This window comes from Sander vitreus, chromosome 22, assembly GCF_031162955.1.
Source record: "Sander vitreus isolate 19-12246 chromosome 22, sanVit1, whole genome shotgun sequence".
Classification (NCBI taxonomy): domain Eukaryota; kingdom Metazoa; phylum Chordata; class Actinopteri; order Perciformes; family Percidae; genus Sander; species Sander vitreus.
In genome coordinates, this window is record NC_135876.1 from 3,736,349 (window position 1) to 3,753,860 (window position 17,512).

Here is a 17,512-nt window from a genome sequence, read left to right on the forward strand (position 1 = left end):
TATTAAGCAGTCACAGTAAACGATGTATTTGTCACTCAAGTAAGTGACTAATCATCAAAAATACATCTACAAAACAGGAGAAGTCAACTTCGGGTTGTTGTTTTTAACTCCCGGGCAGTTCAATGCTCGTGTTCCGTTTTTTACCCTCATAGTGTTTTAAAACTTTTTTGTGGCAGCGATAGAGGCAGTGATGTTTCCTGTTTCCTGTATGGGATTCTCACACCGCCTCAAAACACTCCGACAAGTCTAATCTCCAGTTACATGATGGGCCATGGCAGCGTGACACAAGATTGTGCTTCTCCAAAAGTTGAGTCAGTCTGATTGTCCCCCCCTGCAGCAAACCCCGACACAGCCTAACACACTACCCCTGTTCAAAATGAATGGAAAGACCTGCGTTTGACGGACTGACGGACGGCCAGACGCAGGCAGTGTGAATGAGGCCTTACAGTTGAAGTAGTAACTGCTTTCTTGGGTTACGTACCAATCCACAGTAAGGTCCAACAGGCAGCGAGGAGGTGTTTGGGCCATCATACAGCTTCAAGAAGTTGTTCTGGCAATCTCCAGGGTCATCAATACTGATCTGGGCAAAGGTGATGGTCACCACACGACCTCTGGGTGCCATGATGCCCCATTCGCAGTGGGTGCCGTTGGGATAGGTGCCTGGGTAGTTGGGACTTGTGAATGAGCCATGGTCTCCATACAGAGTACCACCACAACCTGGTACACAAACATATAAAACAAAGACGCTTCAGCTGAGAGAAAAAACAGGGCAAGCAAACAGTAAGACATTTCTACTCATCCCAGGCAATATTATTACAAGCAGTTATGACCATGGAAAAAGTAGAAAAAGATTCAATATTTCAAAAACAACTACCACATAAGACACATAATTCAGCTCACCTTGAGGGGAGGATGTCCATGTGGCCTCAAAGCCATCACGGGTGCTGGAGAAGTCACTCTTGAAGCGTAAGTAGAGCTGGTTGGATTGTGGGAAGATGGGGCTGGGCAAGGTGCTGCCGCAGAACCGACCAATCAGTGGTGAGTCCGCTGTGCTGCCATTACGGATCTGAGAGACAACAGAGAGTTTTGTGTAGGGTTGGGCATCCTTTCAATTTGATCAATTCTGATTACAATTCCTATTCTTCCTTTCAGTTCCAGTTCTTATGGATACCTGATTCTGATTATTTAAAGCATGTGTGTCAAATTTAAGGCCCACGGGCCAAATCTCAACCCCTTGCAGATTTTGATCCGGCCCGCATATCAAATTAGCTTCACAATACATTTTGGCCCGCCTAGTTGTGCACCAAACCCAAAAAGACAGGAAAGTCTGGTGAGTCGGCAGCTTTTAAAAATGTAATCATTGTTTGGCTTGATTTGGTAAATTCTACATGGCTAAGGAACTTTTTTACTGACTTTTGTAGGGCTTTATGGCAACAGAAATGCAACAAAAGTGACGAAATATGCGAACAAAGGTAAAAAAAAAAAAATATATTTTACTTTTTCGTTGACATAAAAACCAATAAACTATACGTCTGGCCCTTGATGTGATTCTTATTGTCCAGTGTGGCCCTCAGTGAAGTTGAGTTTGACACCCCTGCTTTAAAGGGTGGAGTTCAAAAGGGGTCACATGCTTATTTCTCAGATAAGAGGAACATTGTATTTTGATTCAATGGTGATTTACAGTTTTACAGGGCTTTTTCAACATAAAAAAAACTCTAGAGCGCCTCTTACTGTGCTCCGTGGCTGCAACACAACTAGTGCCTGGAAGTACAGTGGCGGCTAAGGAAACCAAAACTTGCGTGTGTTAAATTTGGAACCGATGATTGAATTCAAAACCACATTTTCCAAATGATTGCAATGAAAAAACTATTCCATTTGAATCGTAATTTTTTAAACAATTCCAAGTTGGAACCGGTTCTCGATGACCAATCCTAGTGCTGTGATTTACGAAGGCTACGTCTCCACCGCTACGTTTTGAGTTTTGAGCCAAAAGTGTTTTTATCTCCAGTAGAAGAACTAATCTCCGTTTAAACTAACACGCCCAAACCTCATATCTCATTAACATTCTGGTATACTGGGCATAAACAGGAGGCAGCGTGGAGACTCCACCTGTTGCTGGTAGTTGCCATGGTAACGTTAGTAGCTTTAGTCTCAGAGAACGAGACTTCGTGACCGATAAGACCCAATCAAGAGGAGAAACGTTGGAGTCAGTGTCGGTGTTGCCAAAGGTCTCCGTTTGCGGTCGTTGAGACTGCAAAACAACCCCGCAGATTCAGTTTCAGAAAGGGTTTCCACTTTTTGCTCAAAAAGGTAAAAAATCGGCAATTACCAGAATGCACCAATAAACACTCCCGCTGGTGGGTGACACAATGCGAGCACGTCACGGAATCAATATGGCGGCCGCCTGGTAACAAACAATCTCGTATAGCATTTATATGGTAAGCTAAAATATGGTCATCAAAACCTTTTTTTCATTTGATCAGCGCTGTCTAGTTTTACTTTTTCATCTGAGTTTTTTCAGCCTCCACTTTCATAATACACAAAACATAGTTTGGCACCTACTTCCTGTTCACAAACTCCCGTATTAATGCCAAACAGTGCCCTAAAATGTGTTTCCTGAGAAGTAGGCAGTAACAGAATCTTGGTTTATATTTGATCAGCCCTGACTAGTCTTATAGTTTAATCTCGGCCTGAGTTTGAGAAAGAGAGAGAGGGACTCTTGATCTATACTCACTAGCTGTGTTCCAAACCGTGCCCTCATTCACTCACTCACTATTCCCTATATAGTGTTTATTAAATATTGAACTACTGCATATAGGGAACGACAAAACCAGATTTCGGACACTTCGGACACAAAATATGGTTGCGTCAGTAGATGCGCCTGATATTTGCGTGACGGAGGCGGGCGTGCCCAGCATCATGTAAACAAACCGAAACAAAAAGACTTCTTATACGTCCCTGAAACAAAGCGAGCACTCAGGAGAATAGTAAAAGGTTTTATATTATATATGTTGCATGCAGTGTTGGGGAAGTTACTTTTAAATAGTAGTGTTTGCTCGTTACTCGTTACTTCTTAAAAAAGTTATCCGTTACTTTACTTAGTTACCCCCTATGGAAAGTAACTTTTTACTTTACTCGTTACTTTTACATTACTTTTAACAGCAGGGGTCTCTGGCAGAGACTGAAGTTAATTATACAAAAGCTATCTTTGACCATAAAGCCAATCTCTGGTTTATCAGTAAAGTGTCTGAACTACACTGCAGACTGGATTCTCTCCTCACAGAGTGACGGCTGATTCATTATGAACGAGTCCAGCGCGGGTTGAATGCACATCGGCAGGTCATCGGCATTACACGGTGTTAGTGTATACTGTTTAATGTCTGTATTGACTTGTACTGGTCGCGCAGCCACGATGGTCCGTGCGTTGTCGTAGACACATGCAGCCTCTTTTCTGGAAATCCTTGCGTGTCCGTGCAACCGACACAAGTCCACAGCGGTCCGCTGTGTGTATGTATGAGACCATCTCCACCGCATCCATCTGTGAGGTTGTCAGCTTTGTGTCTGCCTGGCTCAGAGCGCCGACTAGCAAAAAGCCACGAAGCTTAAAACACTCTCAGAAGTTAGCTTTGGCTGCTTCTCTCTTGCAATGATTACTCTGCTACCAGCCTCTGTCACGTCCCGTGTGGAGCTTGTGAGCGTGCAGGCGCAGCTGAGAAGGCAGTGTCGCTGTCCAATCTGTCCCTGGGAACAGTAACGTTGCGGCGAATTGAAAAAGGAACTACGTTTCGTTACCAAATTTTCAGTAGTAGCTACTTTTTACCCGAAAAAGTAGTTACGTTACTGTAACTCGTTACACCGTTGTGTAACAACTGGTTGCATGTTACATTTCCACTGTTTAAAACTAAAGTCTGATTCATTTTTTCAGTTGTCGCAGGTGCTTCCGCTTCTTCTTCTCCTCCGGGAAAACACGACCGCATTGTGGTATACGGGAGTAAAATGTAGGGTACGTCGTATATACACTCAAATTAGCTGTGTATTGTGGGTATTTTTTAAATTGGACTATATAGTGAATGGAATAAACCGCGGAGAATTCAAACACCACTACAAAAAAATGTTGAACCGCTATATGGTGCACTATTTCAATGATAGGGAACGGTTCGGAACACAGCTTCTGTGTCTCTATGCAGGAGTACACTCTGTAGATGGAGCAACAGGCCCAGAGCCAGCAGAAAGCTGCCGGCAGCTTTATGCTGGCCTGTGAGAAGGGAGATCTGGATGCTGGTAAGACGGAGGGAAGTTTACTTATTATGTATGTTTTTTTGAAGAGGGAGCAGTCATGTAGTCATGAATAATCTGATGCTCCTGCTGTATGGTGATTTATTGTATTAGTCTGTGTTTTGTATTGTTTTGTCTGTATTGTCTTGTGAGTTTTTGCATTTTAAGCTATGTATCTATTCATGAATTTTTTTTTCTACTGTCTTTTATGTAAGTGTTGAGTTATTGTATTTAAAAAAAGGGTCCATCTAGTGACGCGCATTGCTTATTAAATTAGGCTATACATGCTGTGGTGTGTGGCGTACGTCTATGCTACATACTTGTCCCTATACAAATAAACATAAATGATAATACTACCCACATTATTATAATACAAAGTTGGCTGAAAATCGGCAAAGTATCCCTTTAATGTATACAGACTTGCTATATGGCCAAAAGTACATGGACATCCCTGTGCATATGAGTTTGGCCTTGTAGTGCATAAAAAAAACACCCACAAGTGACTCTAATTTTCCATTTATACTTTGTTTTGACAATATCAAATCATTAAAAGTTTTGACCAATTAAATCTATTCATTATTCAAGTAGTTACCTCTATTTAAAAAGAAAACAGTTCTTGAGGTGAGCACGTTGGATGTGTGCTTACAACCAGGACGAGACCTTTTCTGATTATATTGCATAAAGTGGAGCAGAGCTCATTGCGTTTAAACAAAACCTTGATTACATACTTTATTTAAATATGTTCCTGCGTGTGTGCTGGTTGTTTTACCTCCAGGTAGTCAAACCCACACTGGCTGTGGCTCTCCAAGTCGAAACTGTCAAAGAAGAAGGAGATGTAGCTGTTCTGGGGCGCTTTCAGGACAATGGTGCAGTCCTGGTTGTGGGGGTAGACGTCGGGCCAGCCCGGACTCTTCAGGTAGCCGTACTCCTGTTCATAGGTCCGGCTACAGCCTGGAAATCACCACCATAGACCCTGTCAGAGCACTGCTCTGGAACCACGTCCCCTCAGTACCCATCGTGTGCTACTATTTTATAGGGCTGTGCAATTAATCAAATTTGAATCGCTATTACGATTTCAGCTCCTAACGAAAAAAAAAGTTTTAAAGTGCAGTTTTCTGCTGATATTTGCAAAGTAATTGCAACATCTTTCCAAAAGTCAATGAGTATTTGTGTTAAATTATCGTGATTTCAATGTTGACCAAAATAAAAACCCAGTGTGCGGTGTTCATTGGGACTATTTCTTCGGGAAAAGGAGTCAATGAAAAGTGTGACAGTGTATTCTGTGGATTATCCAGAGAAACATGGACGCCATTTTGGAAAGAGATGTTGACTTTTGTCAAATGCTGTGAGCAGCACAAATAAAATCCCATTAACCTCCATTGTATTGGGTTGAAGGCAAACGTCTCAGAGCCAGATATCTCACAACCTGGAAAATGAAACTAAAACTACCTGCATGGATCGACGCCACTTATGGGAAAAGGAAAATAATGTATTTTCTTCTGTAATTTGGGAGACCCAACTAAATTGAAATGTAATTTCCTGTGTGTCAGTAAAGCGGTGCTGACAAATGGGAAGCTGTGAATATTCTCTCCATTGGCAGCCAGTTACTGTTTAGGTCAATTATCCCAAAGATTAATTTAAATTATTTTTAAATTTTTAAAAAACATTTTTTTTTTTTAAACCAAACTTACACATTTAATTAGTTGCTATTTATGTTTTGCTTCTCATCTTGCCACAGGTGTACTACAGGTACCTACTGGCGATCTGATAGGTGAACCTCAGGCCATTTCCGGTCATGAAGGTGTCAGATTTGAAGTGCAGGAGGAGTGTTCTGCTATAGCTGTAGAAGTCTGGAGGATGAGCATCTGATGCACAGAACTTATGTGACTGCCCATTGTCTCCCTGGAAACACAAGAATTCAGGATGGATTATTACAGAATGGATATTACAATCAGTGTTTCCCATAGGTTGACTGCTTTAGCCTGGCGGAGGGGCAGGGGAAATATGTAACTCTTAAAGCTTGTTCACCTGTTACTCGCGTTATTTCCTTACGAGCAGCAAGTAAACTTCACTGAGAACAACAAGGGCAAAAGGGAATCACCGATCTGTTTTAAGTGAATATTCTCTAGTCTAGCTCAGCTTAAAAAACGGAATTTGTCAGTGTGAAGATAGGTCTGGCAATACCAGACTACCTGTAGGCTTTACAGTTACAGACAACGTTATCTTCACTTCACCTGTTCAACTGACTTTAGTATTTTAGATAACACATTTGACTGTCCTGCTTTTACAGACGTGAACTAACCACAGACTGCTGTCTCGTGCAGTGACTCGTAGCAGTGAGCCGCTGCAGAATGAATATTTGGCCTAATGTTTGGCATTAAACTTTTTTTGTGGCGTGGCAGGGGTTCCTGTTAGCCTGGTGGCCCGCCAGGCCTGTACAGTTATAGGGGAAACACTAGTCTCGCTTTGCCAAACCTTCCTCCACAGCGCTGCAAAGGAGGGACTGGCTAGTCCACACAGCGTTCCTGGATAGGAGAGAAACGTGCTCTGGTTGATTGGCATTTTCTTTAAACCAATCACAATCATCTTGGGCGGCGCTAAGCGCCGGACGGAGCAATGGCGCCGCTGCAAAATAGCCTCGGGAAGGAACTTGTTTTGGTACATGTGCACGTTCAAAAGTTGTTTCCAGCTAATTTAAATAGCTCCCGTTACTGTATTTTGTGAACAGTTCACTTCATTTAATATTGTATATGGCGTTTTCTTTTGCGTGGTGCAAATGTTCCACCAAAACAAGTTCCTTCACGAGACTATTCTGGAGAGCCATCATACCTGCGTTGTGATTGGTTTAAAGAAATGCAAGCAACCCCTGATGTTTATTCTCCTATCCAGGAATGCTGTGTATACTAGCCAAACCTTCCTAGCACTGTGAAGATAGAGCTGGCAATGCGAGATTAGATGTTAGGTCAGCTGCTGTCCTTTGTAACTCAGTTCCACCTGGTGACTATGTTTACATGCACATAATATTCCGGTTTTTGCCGTAATTCCGGAAAATACGTTATTCCGACTGAGCTGTTTACATGGCTAATGAAAGAGAATATTCCACTAATATTCCCATTAAATGCAGCCGTGCATTTTCAAAGTTTTCCACCAGTGGTGGACTTGTTCGACCGTGCGAACACAGCCTCCCTCTTTTCATTCCTTCAACCAGCTTCTTGAAAAGTTCTGGTTGGCTGGTTGGTTTTGTATACAACAACCATAACAACACACAGAGTTGACGGTTAGCTGTAAACTGGCCGTAAACTGTGGTAAAAACCCAGATTGAGATGCATTTTCCGAATGCGCTGTTTACATGTCCAACGAATGCCTCTAAATCCTGAATAATACCGACATATCACACAAGCCTTAATCAGAAAATGCTAAATTGGGAAAGAGGCCTTATTCGGAATATCCAAACGGAGTATGCTGTTTACATGACCTGGATCAAATTCAGAATATTGTCATGTTCAAAATAATAGTGGAATATTAGTGTGCATGTAAATGTAGTCAATAAATGCCCAAACCAGGACTGACCTGATCTCGGCCTGAGCCTCCTCATGTATCCACATTTAAAGGCCAACATGACACTCACCACAGGCCAGTCCTTAATGTCCAGGTAGTTTGTGGCGCAGCTCTGGCTGGGCTGGAGGACAAAGGTCTCAATTGACACTTTAATGCTTTCCAGGGCTGGAGCATCCAGGATCCAGCGGCAGGATGTGTAAGGAGGATAGGCATTGGGGAAGGAAGGTGAGGTCAGGGTCTGGATAGAGGTGGTAGCATTCAGAGTCCCGCCGCATAACACTGAGGGGGAGCAGGCATATTGACAGGTTTGGTAAATGCACATAATTGAAAGTGCAGATGGGTTTTTGGGGTAAGTATTGGTTTTAAGTGAGCAAGATGGTGTTGTACAGCTTTAAGCCTTGTTTAGAGTGTAGTAAGAAGAGTGCGGAGTAGGAAGTGTCTTACATGGCACAGCTCTGTAGGTAGCATTGAAGCCTGATCTTTGTACTACGTTATCAGTGACAAAGTGAATCGTCAGGAAGTTTCCACTGGATGTAAAATTGGCAGGGATGATGTTTCCACAAAATTTCCCAACCAGAGGGAAGTTAGTGTTGTCCCCATCATACACCTTATGGAGATACACAGACATTGACAAACATAAACGAAAAGTAGCAAAAAGCAGGCATTTTTGTCATAGTGTTTTTGCCAATGTAGTTTGTCCTACAGTACTTTAGTATTGCAAGCAGGACAAATCTGACAATGTGCCTCTGATTATTATACTTAGCATCATGAATTGCAGAAATGCATCAACACAGAAGCAAATCTACAACGTAAGTTGAAATTATGTAATACCAATCAAAATTATCATTAGTTAGTAGGGATGTAACAATACACTCAACTCACGATTTAATTTGATACCATTCACGATTTTAAGTTCACAATATACGATTTTTTGGGGGGTCTTTTTTCCCTTTATTTGATAGTGGATAGACAGGAAAGGAAGGAGAGAGAGAGTGGATGGCACGCAGTAAAGGGCTGCAGGTTAGATTCAAACCTGGGCCTCTGCAAACGACTCAGTCTACATGGGGCACACGGTTTACTCAGGGTGAACAAGAGGCCACCCCCATAATCCTAACAATTCAAGCTGCAGAAAAATAACTTTTTCCTTTATATATATATATATATAAAAATGTACAAAACAACAGATGTGTCCTCTTATCTAAATTGATTTTTAGATAAACAAACTTTAGTGACTTATTTAAAATGCAATAAAAATTACTTCTAACAGCAACTTATTGTATTAGTCATTTGCTGTTAAACGTCAAAAAAGAAGAAATACTAGATTGCAGGAGGGTATTTTACAACAACAATGAATGCAACACAAGCTGGACTTGAACGCACCATTAATTAAGTCCTGTCTCTGTTGTTTACAGCGGCAGTGGCCATGCTGTCTTAAAATGCAGCTAGTGTCTTTAGCTGCAGACTGTTGTACGTCCCGCTGTTGGAATCCTTTCCAGTGAAATACAGCCACACTTTACACCGTTTAGCTGTTGGCATTTTAACTGTGTTTAAGCTAGCTAATTATTGGTAGGCTAACTTTACCTGCTGTGTAATGGTATTTCTTTTAAAATTATTCTTTCGAGCATTTCTGCCTTTATTCATCAGGACAGATATGCAGAGGGGAGAGAGAGGGTGAATACACGCAGGAAATATAGAAAACCTCTACATCTGGGTGTGCGCTCTACCAACTGAACTACCCGGGCGCCCCCCCTGCTGTGCAATGTTAAGTAACTCAACCAGTTGTAATCTTTCCTGATGCATCGCTACATCCCTATTAGTAAGTTATCATTAGTTCACACTAGCAACCTACCGATTAAGCATTATGCAGTCTCTGCTGCCTACAGTTCATTGATGTTGTCACACCAACACCTAATCTTATGATTAGAATTTTGCAGTTGGAAATCATTTCTTTTGAATTGTTGCAACAGCATCACACAAAATAGCTATATCTGGTGTCATAGTCAGCTATGATGTTCTAATGACAGATAAGTATTATCTGCCATTAATATTTACAACGGCCGGGGGTTCTTTACGTTGAGATAGTCGTAGCGGCAATTAGGGGAGTTCTCAATGTCGAAAGAAGTGAATGTCAGGTTGATGGCCCTGTTGACCGGCATCTCAATGGTCCACAGGCAGTCCATCCTGGGCTCGTAGCGCCCATCCAGGTCTGGATCTGGAGAACCAAACATGCCCATGGGCATGGACAGGTAGCCACCACATCCCTGTGCTGGACCTGCAGGCAATTCAGCAAACAAGCACTCATCAAAACTAAAACGTAGTAAATGATACATTCATATAATTTACTATATCAAATGCTAAACAAGTGTTATAGTGTTGATACACACTTCTTTTCACTATAATAATAATAATCCACATTTCACTGTCCAATAGTGACGGCCAAATAAAGCCTCATGAAGCTTCATGAACCATTTTATTTATTTTCTGACTCCACTAGATGGCACTCTTGGTTAAAAAAAAGGCAAACAAAAGCACAAGGAATGGCAATTAAGTGTGCTTTCAACCCTTTGTTGAACAGAGAGCGCCTTCTAGTGGGCTCAGAAAATAAAGACAATGATTGAAAAGGCTTCGTTTAGCCATCACTACTGTCCATCCATATGTTAAGTATGTTCCAAATAATCTGAAATGTGAAGTGTCTTGTATAAAATGCAGATGTGATTTAATGCACTAAACCATATACTGTACATGCGTCTCCATGGCCAGATCACACTGATTGCAAACCATTTTGGCTTTCCCGATCTACATGTAAATCAAGGCTCTTAGAATCTCTAGAATGGTGGAGGTGGTACCTATTAGTGATGTCCAAATAATAGCTTGAAGAACCATTGGTTGTATTTGTTGACCCCACTAGATGGCGCTCTTGGTTTAAAGAAAAAGGCTCAAGGAATGGCAATTCAGTGTGCTTTCAAACCTTTGTTTGACAGAGAGAGCCATCTAGTGGGCTCAGGAAATGCTTTATGAAGCGTCATTTGGACATCACTGGCAACTACTATCCATAAACTAACACATGGATAAATATTATTTAACCACCTCTGGAGGTGATTTGAACAATTGGAATTCAATCTATCTCAAATGGGTCTTGGATGCTTTTTTAGCGGAGCTATCAGACAGGCAACTGGATAGGTCTGCACCTTCAAAAGAGCAATATCAAATGAAATCATAATTTCCTTATGGTACGTCCTGCTTGTGTCTTATAGCAGGGTCCTGTGTCAAAATCTACATGACGCGTCAGTGAGTGCCCACAGCTCATTTAGCTGTTTTGCATGCATGAGCTGCTAACAAGTGGAAATAGCTACTCCATCCCCAACTGCCATCACAAATTCAGTAACATTGACCTACCGAGTGTCTCACTGTAAGTAGCCCTCCAACCAATCCCATTCACTGTGGCATCTGTCCTGAAGACGATGAACAACTGGTTGGTGGAGGAGCGCAGATCGGGTGGGAGCACTGCACCGCAGAACTGCCCCAGCAAGGGCGCCAAGGTGTCCTGTCCGTCATACACTGCCACATAGTCATAGCGACAGGAAGAAGATGCCTCCAGGTGGAAGGTGTTAAACCTAGGGAGAGAGAAAAGGATAATTAAAAAACATTTTTTAAAAACTAGTTCTCTGGAGATTTTAAAGTTCTTTTGCACAAACAACCTGATACCCAAGTCCAGCCACCAGTTTGTACTGTGGCCACAAAGAGCCTGTCCAGTACAAACTTGATCCAGCCTAATGCTGTGTTTGCATCACCTGCGTTTCGCGCGAAAGTCAATGCAAAGATGCAAATACCAAACCAATGACGCGATAGAAGTGAACACATGAAATTTGCATTATTCTTGGATCCACGTGAGTTCAAATATTTCAATTTGAGCGAAACTTGCATGAGTAATGCAACGTGAAGCCAATTTCCGCAGCCGATATGAACACAACATGAGCCCAATGGGGACCAACAGGGAATGCTTTGATTTTTTCAAAAATGTTTTTCAAAATTCCATAAAAATATGAAACAAAAATTCAAACTACATTTTACAGGGCGCCTGGATAGCTCACCTGGTTGAGCAGACACCCATATATTCTGCATATGTTCTGCATAGTCTGTCTGCCTCTCCTCCCTCTCCACCACTTCCACTACCTCCTATAACAATAGTTATGTACTGACTGGCACATCGTTTACTGCTTACACTGTTTACTGGCTATATTAGCCCATATGCACAACCTCTCCCTTTATCCTTGCACTATTGGACTTATTTGCACTACCACCATGACATACTCTTATAGAGCACCTTACCACAGAGCACCTTATGCACAATATAATTGCCCTGTCACTGCAAGTGTCTCATGCTTATACATCCCTTAGTACATTCATGTGGATTTTTTATTTAGTTTATTTAATTTTATTGTCCGTATTATTCATGTGGATTTGTTTGTTTTTTATTTGTTATTTGCTATTTTATCATCCTGTTATGATGTATGTGTATGTTGCGTGTCATGTCTGTATGCTACTGGGACCTTGAATTTCCCTTTGGGGATCAATAAAGTATCTATCTTATCTATCTTATCTATCTATCTTATCTTATCTATCTATCATATAGAGGTTTTCTCCTTGGCGCAGCGGCCGCAGGTTCGACTCTGCCCTGCAGCCCTTTACTACATGTCATTCCCCTTCTCTTTCCCGGTTCATGTCCTATATAAATTAAGGCCTAAAATGCCCCAAAAATTATCTTGAAAAAAATAAATAAATAAAAAGTCATGTTTTACATTACGTTTCCTAATTGCCTCAGGTTTGTTTTCCTCAAGTGACAAATATGGTGGCATTCAATTTGATTTGATTATGTGTACATAGCAAGAACATAATGCTAGAATATGGCAATAATCTGCAGAATATGAGAGTAATATTTTCACACTAAACTAACTTTCTATCTCTGCCCTCCCGTTCTCTCTTTACATTTCTCATAGATGCTTTTAGTACCAATTTATGCGTAGTTTATGAATGGTAGATTGATGCTAAACATAATGTCTGTCATTTTTACAAAAAAAGATGTGTTTATGTTGTGAGTTGTATCTTTTTGTTCAAAAAAGAAAAAAATGTTAATCACAAAAAAAAAGGGTATGTCTAAAATACACTTTCAGTTTTCCACTCAGCACAGTCTTACTTGAGATCCATAACTCGGTCTGCACGGACCATGATATGGTAGGTACAGTTGATGTTGTGGTGGTAGTTGGTCATGGAGAGCGCTGGACTGCTCACTGTACCCGCAGTGTTGTTGAAGAAACCCCCACATGCTGCGCACACACACACACACACAGTCACGTTTCCATCACTTAAGAGGAAATTACATTGACTTACATTCATTTCCTAGACACTGACACATAACCGCTACTTGCCTAATTCTAACCTCTTATCTTACCTCAAACCAAATCTTCCCCTTAAAATGTAATGATTCACGTTACGGGGACTTGCATTTTGTCCCCAAAAGGAAGGCGAGTCCCCACAATGTGAAAACAGGTTTATGTCCTCAAAACATAAGTAATACACACACTGTACGCCTAACTTTGTTTCTGTGACTTGTTTTGGATAAATACTGCATAGCATTGCATAGTGCAATGGTTTACCCGTGACCTGAACCTCACTATAAGTCAAGGCAGTGACCCTCCTGTAGGGGCATACCCGGGACTAGCCGCAGTTGTGAAATTCCGTGAACCAATCCAACTTTAACAACATACATTTGACTGACAACTTTGTCCAAAGTCCTTACATTCTCACCTTGTTTTTGTTCACTACAACTGCCAATGGCTTTATTTCATCATTAGAATATAGCAAATATTTATCCTCTTCATTACTTACGAATGGCACTGTATTCTGCCATGAAGCCACGGTCCTCGATCACAGAGTCAGAGTAGAAGTGGAGTAACATGGGGCCAAAGCTGAAGAAGGGCCCTGGGATGCTGCTACCACACACAGTGGCGATAGCAGAGCCACTAGTAGCCAGGCTGTAGATCTTCAGCCCATCATACAGACAGGTGGAGTGTGCTAGACAACAGGAAAAACAGACTGTATACTCAACACATATGTTTATCAAATAACAAAGAGTACAAAACATTATATTCCAAATGTTCCAAAAGGGAGATGAGACGTCTGCAGCTGATTCATTGTCCGTATGCTACACTTGCCTTCTACTTGGAAGACTTTAAAGGTGAGGACAACCACAGTCTGTTGTCCGGCGTCTATGGTGTAGTTGCAGTTGGAGTAGTCAGGGTAGTCGGCTGGATAATTTGGAGAAACCACACGGCCACTGGGAGCTGAGAAGTTTGCACCGCACCCTGATGAACAGAAGACATCACACTTGCTTTGCATTTTGTTGGGACTGACCACATCATACCTCACTGCAACACTGAAGTACCCACCATCATGTGTCAAAACCAAGGCCCGTGGGCTAAATCCGGCCCCTCTCAGATTTTTAGCCGGCCAGGTTAGGTTCACAATACAGTTTGTAACTTTTTCGGAAGTTTTTGTCACTCTTTATGAATTTTTGGTCACTTTTTACGACGTTGTTGTCACTTTTTACGACATTTTAGTAACTTTTTCCAACGTTTTTGGCACTTTTGCCGAAGTTTTTGGGCGTTTATTTCTATGATGGCTGAGGAACATTTTCCTGACTTTTTTAGGGATTTATGTCGACCAAACATGCAGTGGTGACATTAAAGAACGGCTTGTTTATTGCTAAGGCCATACAGTCAAAATTAAAGAATTTATTAATATTGTAATAACAATAACTTGAAACTTAATTCACAAGTAAATTGCTGGTAAATGACAAAAACAACCAGCAGATGGGAAAATGGTATTTTACAATAACATTGAATGCACCACAAGGCTTATGCTACCAGTTTCAGTGAACGCATCACCTGTGTTGTTTTTCCGACAACAGCAGCTGCAGACTGTTGTACGTCCCGCTGTTGGAATGCTCTACAGTGAAATACAGTCACACTTTACACCGTTTAACGTTAGCTGTCAGCATTTTAACCGTGTTTAATCCAGCTGCTAGCTAACGTTAGGCTAACGTTACCTGCTGCCAAGTGTAATGTTAACAAGCTTCACATGCAGCGATGCTTCTGTTGCCTCTAACGTCTGTTTCGGAGCATCACAAAGCAGCGCAGACATTTAAGTAGCACCGAAATGAGGCACCAAAATCCGCATTGCTATTCTGTTCGGTAGATACCGGTTGTTTAGGCACCGTTGCCATAATAGCACCGGGTTTCGGTACCCAACCCTACTGCCTGGTTCTTACTGGTGCTGAAGGAGGCTGAGAAACCTCTGCCAGGGGGTCCAGTGCCCTGGAACCGGCTCGTGATGATGTTATATGGAGCAATGACGGGGCCCGGCGCCACCGAGCCACAGCCTGTTGACAGCAGAGCCTGGGTATTTTGGGTCTGACCTGACCACACCTGCAGGAAAATACATACTGATTCAGAAACGGTTGTCAAATGGAAAAAAAATGTAAAGAGACTGTACACATCTGTACACTCAGATTTACTTGGCAACTTTTGCACACTGCCATTTTCAAAATACAGTTAGAGGCAACTGTAGAGGAACTTTTTTTAGAATCTGTGAAAGAAATCCTGTTGTTCTGCCTCCCCCTAGTGCTTCTTATGGCACCAGCGCCCCAAAGGAAAACAACCAATCAGAGCCGAGGAGTCTTTAACGCAGTGTCAATGATTGCTTGTGAACTGCGATGTAAAACTGTAAAACTAGGCAGCGCTGATCAAATATGAATCAAGATTCTGTTACTGCTTTGCCGATTTCTTACCTCAAGCACCGTTCACTGGCGCCGGCCAGATTTTACAGCTAAACTGTTTTTTTTCCCTAAGTCCTGTCCATCGATTCTATCGGTTATGATAACCTTGATGTACTCACCAAAAGTAATTGCTGTACTGACAACTCAGAACACAGCAACATCATTTAAAAAAAAAGGTCCAACTGGGCAAGCTAGTACATTATTATCTTAAGCTAATGTTAGCATAACTGCAGCCACATTAACAGCAATGTCAGTTTCTCCTGCCAGACCTTCCTCCACAGCGCTGCGGAGGAAGGTCTGGCTATCCACACAGCATTCGGGGGAAAAACGTGCTCTGGTTTGTTGGCATTTCTTTAAACCAATCACAATAGTCTTGTGCGGAGCTAAGGACCGAGCCGCGCCACAGTGTCGCTGCAAAATAGCCTCTGGAAGGAACTTGTTTTGGTGGAAAGTGTACATTCAAAAGTAGTTTTAGTCGTGCAACAGAAAACTCAGATTGGACAGATAGTCTAGCTAGCAATCTGGATGTACCCTGCAGAGATCTGAGGAGCAGTTAACCATAGTCCTCATAAATCCACTGGAGTTTAGAACGGCAACACAAAGAAAGAGGAAGGTGATGGACATCCGGCCGAAAAGAGTGACATCCGGCAGAATTTCCGGCGGCACCGGAGCAATCCCGTAAGTGGAACAACATGGATATAGACTAGTTTCTCTATAAAGCAGCTGGTGTGACCATCATAAAGAAACTGCAGTGTGTATTAGTGCCTGAACTAACACATCATTTGAAAATGTTTCTGCTGTGGTTCAGTGCTTGCACCTTGATGTAGCTGCTCTGGCAGGTCCTGGTGCTGTCTGGAATCTGGAAATCGCTGTTGAAGCTCATCTCCAGGTGGCTCCCCTCATGGGCAATGATACGCCAAGAACATTCCACATTGGCTGGGAAATTCTGGGGATAGTTTGGAGACTTGATTGTTCCCGTATCAGCATGGATCACCCCTCCACAGCCTGGACAGGGGGACAAAAATTGACAGTAATGTATAAATGATCATACAAATGTTATGACCGAAAGATTGAGAACACTGATACAGTTGGAGATAATGGTAATAATGATAATGGAAATAATTCTCCTTCACTTATACAGTCTATGCATCAACTCACCTGAGGAATCAGCAGACCAGGAGGCCACAAAGCCTCCTCCGGACACACTATGGTCAGCCAGGAAGACTACAGCGAGCTTGTTGGATCCTGACTGGATGGTTCCTGGGGAGGTGGTCCCACAGTACTGACCAATTACAGGGGAGCCAGGGGAGCCTCCATTGAAGATGGTGACAGAGTCCCAGCCACATTGAGGGTGAGGCTCCAGGTGGAAGTAGCTGAAGGTTAGCTGCAGTAAGACAGGGGAGTGGAAACCAAGGAATTTATTAACAACATAGTTGGCTACTGAGCAGTAGGTCCTCAGGTTGAACAACCTCAGCAGAATCTGGACACACAAACAGTGATCTCTGCCTCAGCACACTGATTCTTACGTATTTCAATGGAGTTGATCAATGCCGATCCAGCTGAAGGTAATATGGGAGGTCAACTGACCCAAATGAAATCACGGAACCCCATTTAATAAGATTTTGTCCCAAAGAAGAAAGGAAAAAGTCCTAATAGTCTAAGAAAAAACGTGTAATATTTTGAGAAAAAATTCATGAACAAAAGTCGGAATATTATAGGAACAAAATTGTATTATTTCAAGAAAAAAGTCCTCATATTTTAAGAAAAAAAAAGTCTGAATATTTTCCATCTGAAAGGATTTTTGCTTTTAGATGTTCATCACAGAAAGTGTTGAAACCAATCACC

At 42.0% G+C, this 17,512-nt stretch overlaps 1 protein-coding gene across 1 annotated transcript in view; it reads right to left on the reverse strand.

Annotated features, from left to right (window-relative positions):
- cubn (cubilin (intrinsic factor-cobalamin receptor)) overlaps positions 1–17,512 on the reverse strand; it is a 99,939-nt gene that overhangs the window by 3,944 nt on the left and 78,483 nt on the right. Inside the window, exons 49-62 of the mRNA XM_078281249.1 lie at positions 16,826–17,051; positions 16,485–16,672; positions 15,161–15,317; positions 14,046–14,195; positions 13,720–13,905; positions 13,028–13,157; positions 11,230–11,447; positions 9,906–10,105; positions 8,278–8,440; positions 7,904–8,112; positions 6,033–6,177; positions 5,045–5,226; positions 901–1,066; positions 482–717 (exon numbers count right to left, since the gene is read on the reverse strand). Coding sequence (XP_078137375.1) covers positions 482–717; positions 901–1,066; positions 5,045–5,226; positions 6,033–6,177; positions 7,904–8,112; positions 8,278–8,440; positions 9,906–10,105; positions 11,230–11,447; positions 13,028–13,157; positions 13,720–13,905; positions 14,046–14,195; positions 15,161–15,317; positions 16,485–16,672; positions 16,826–17,051 — 2,556 coding nt within the window. The remainder of the gene's footprint in view (positions 1–481; positions 718–900; positions 1,067–5,044; positions 5,227–6,032; positions 6,178–7,903; positions 8,113–8,277; positions 8,441–9,905; positions 10,106–11,229; positions 11,448–13,027; positions 13,158–13,719; positions 13,906–14,045; positions 14,196–15,160; positions 15,318–16,484; positions 16,673–16,825; positions 17,052–17,512) is intronic.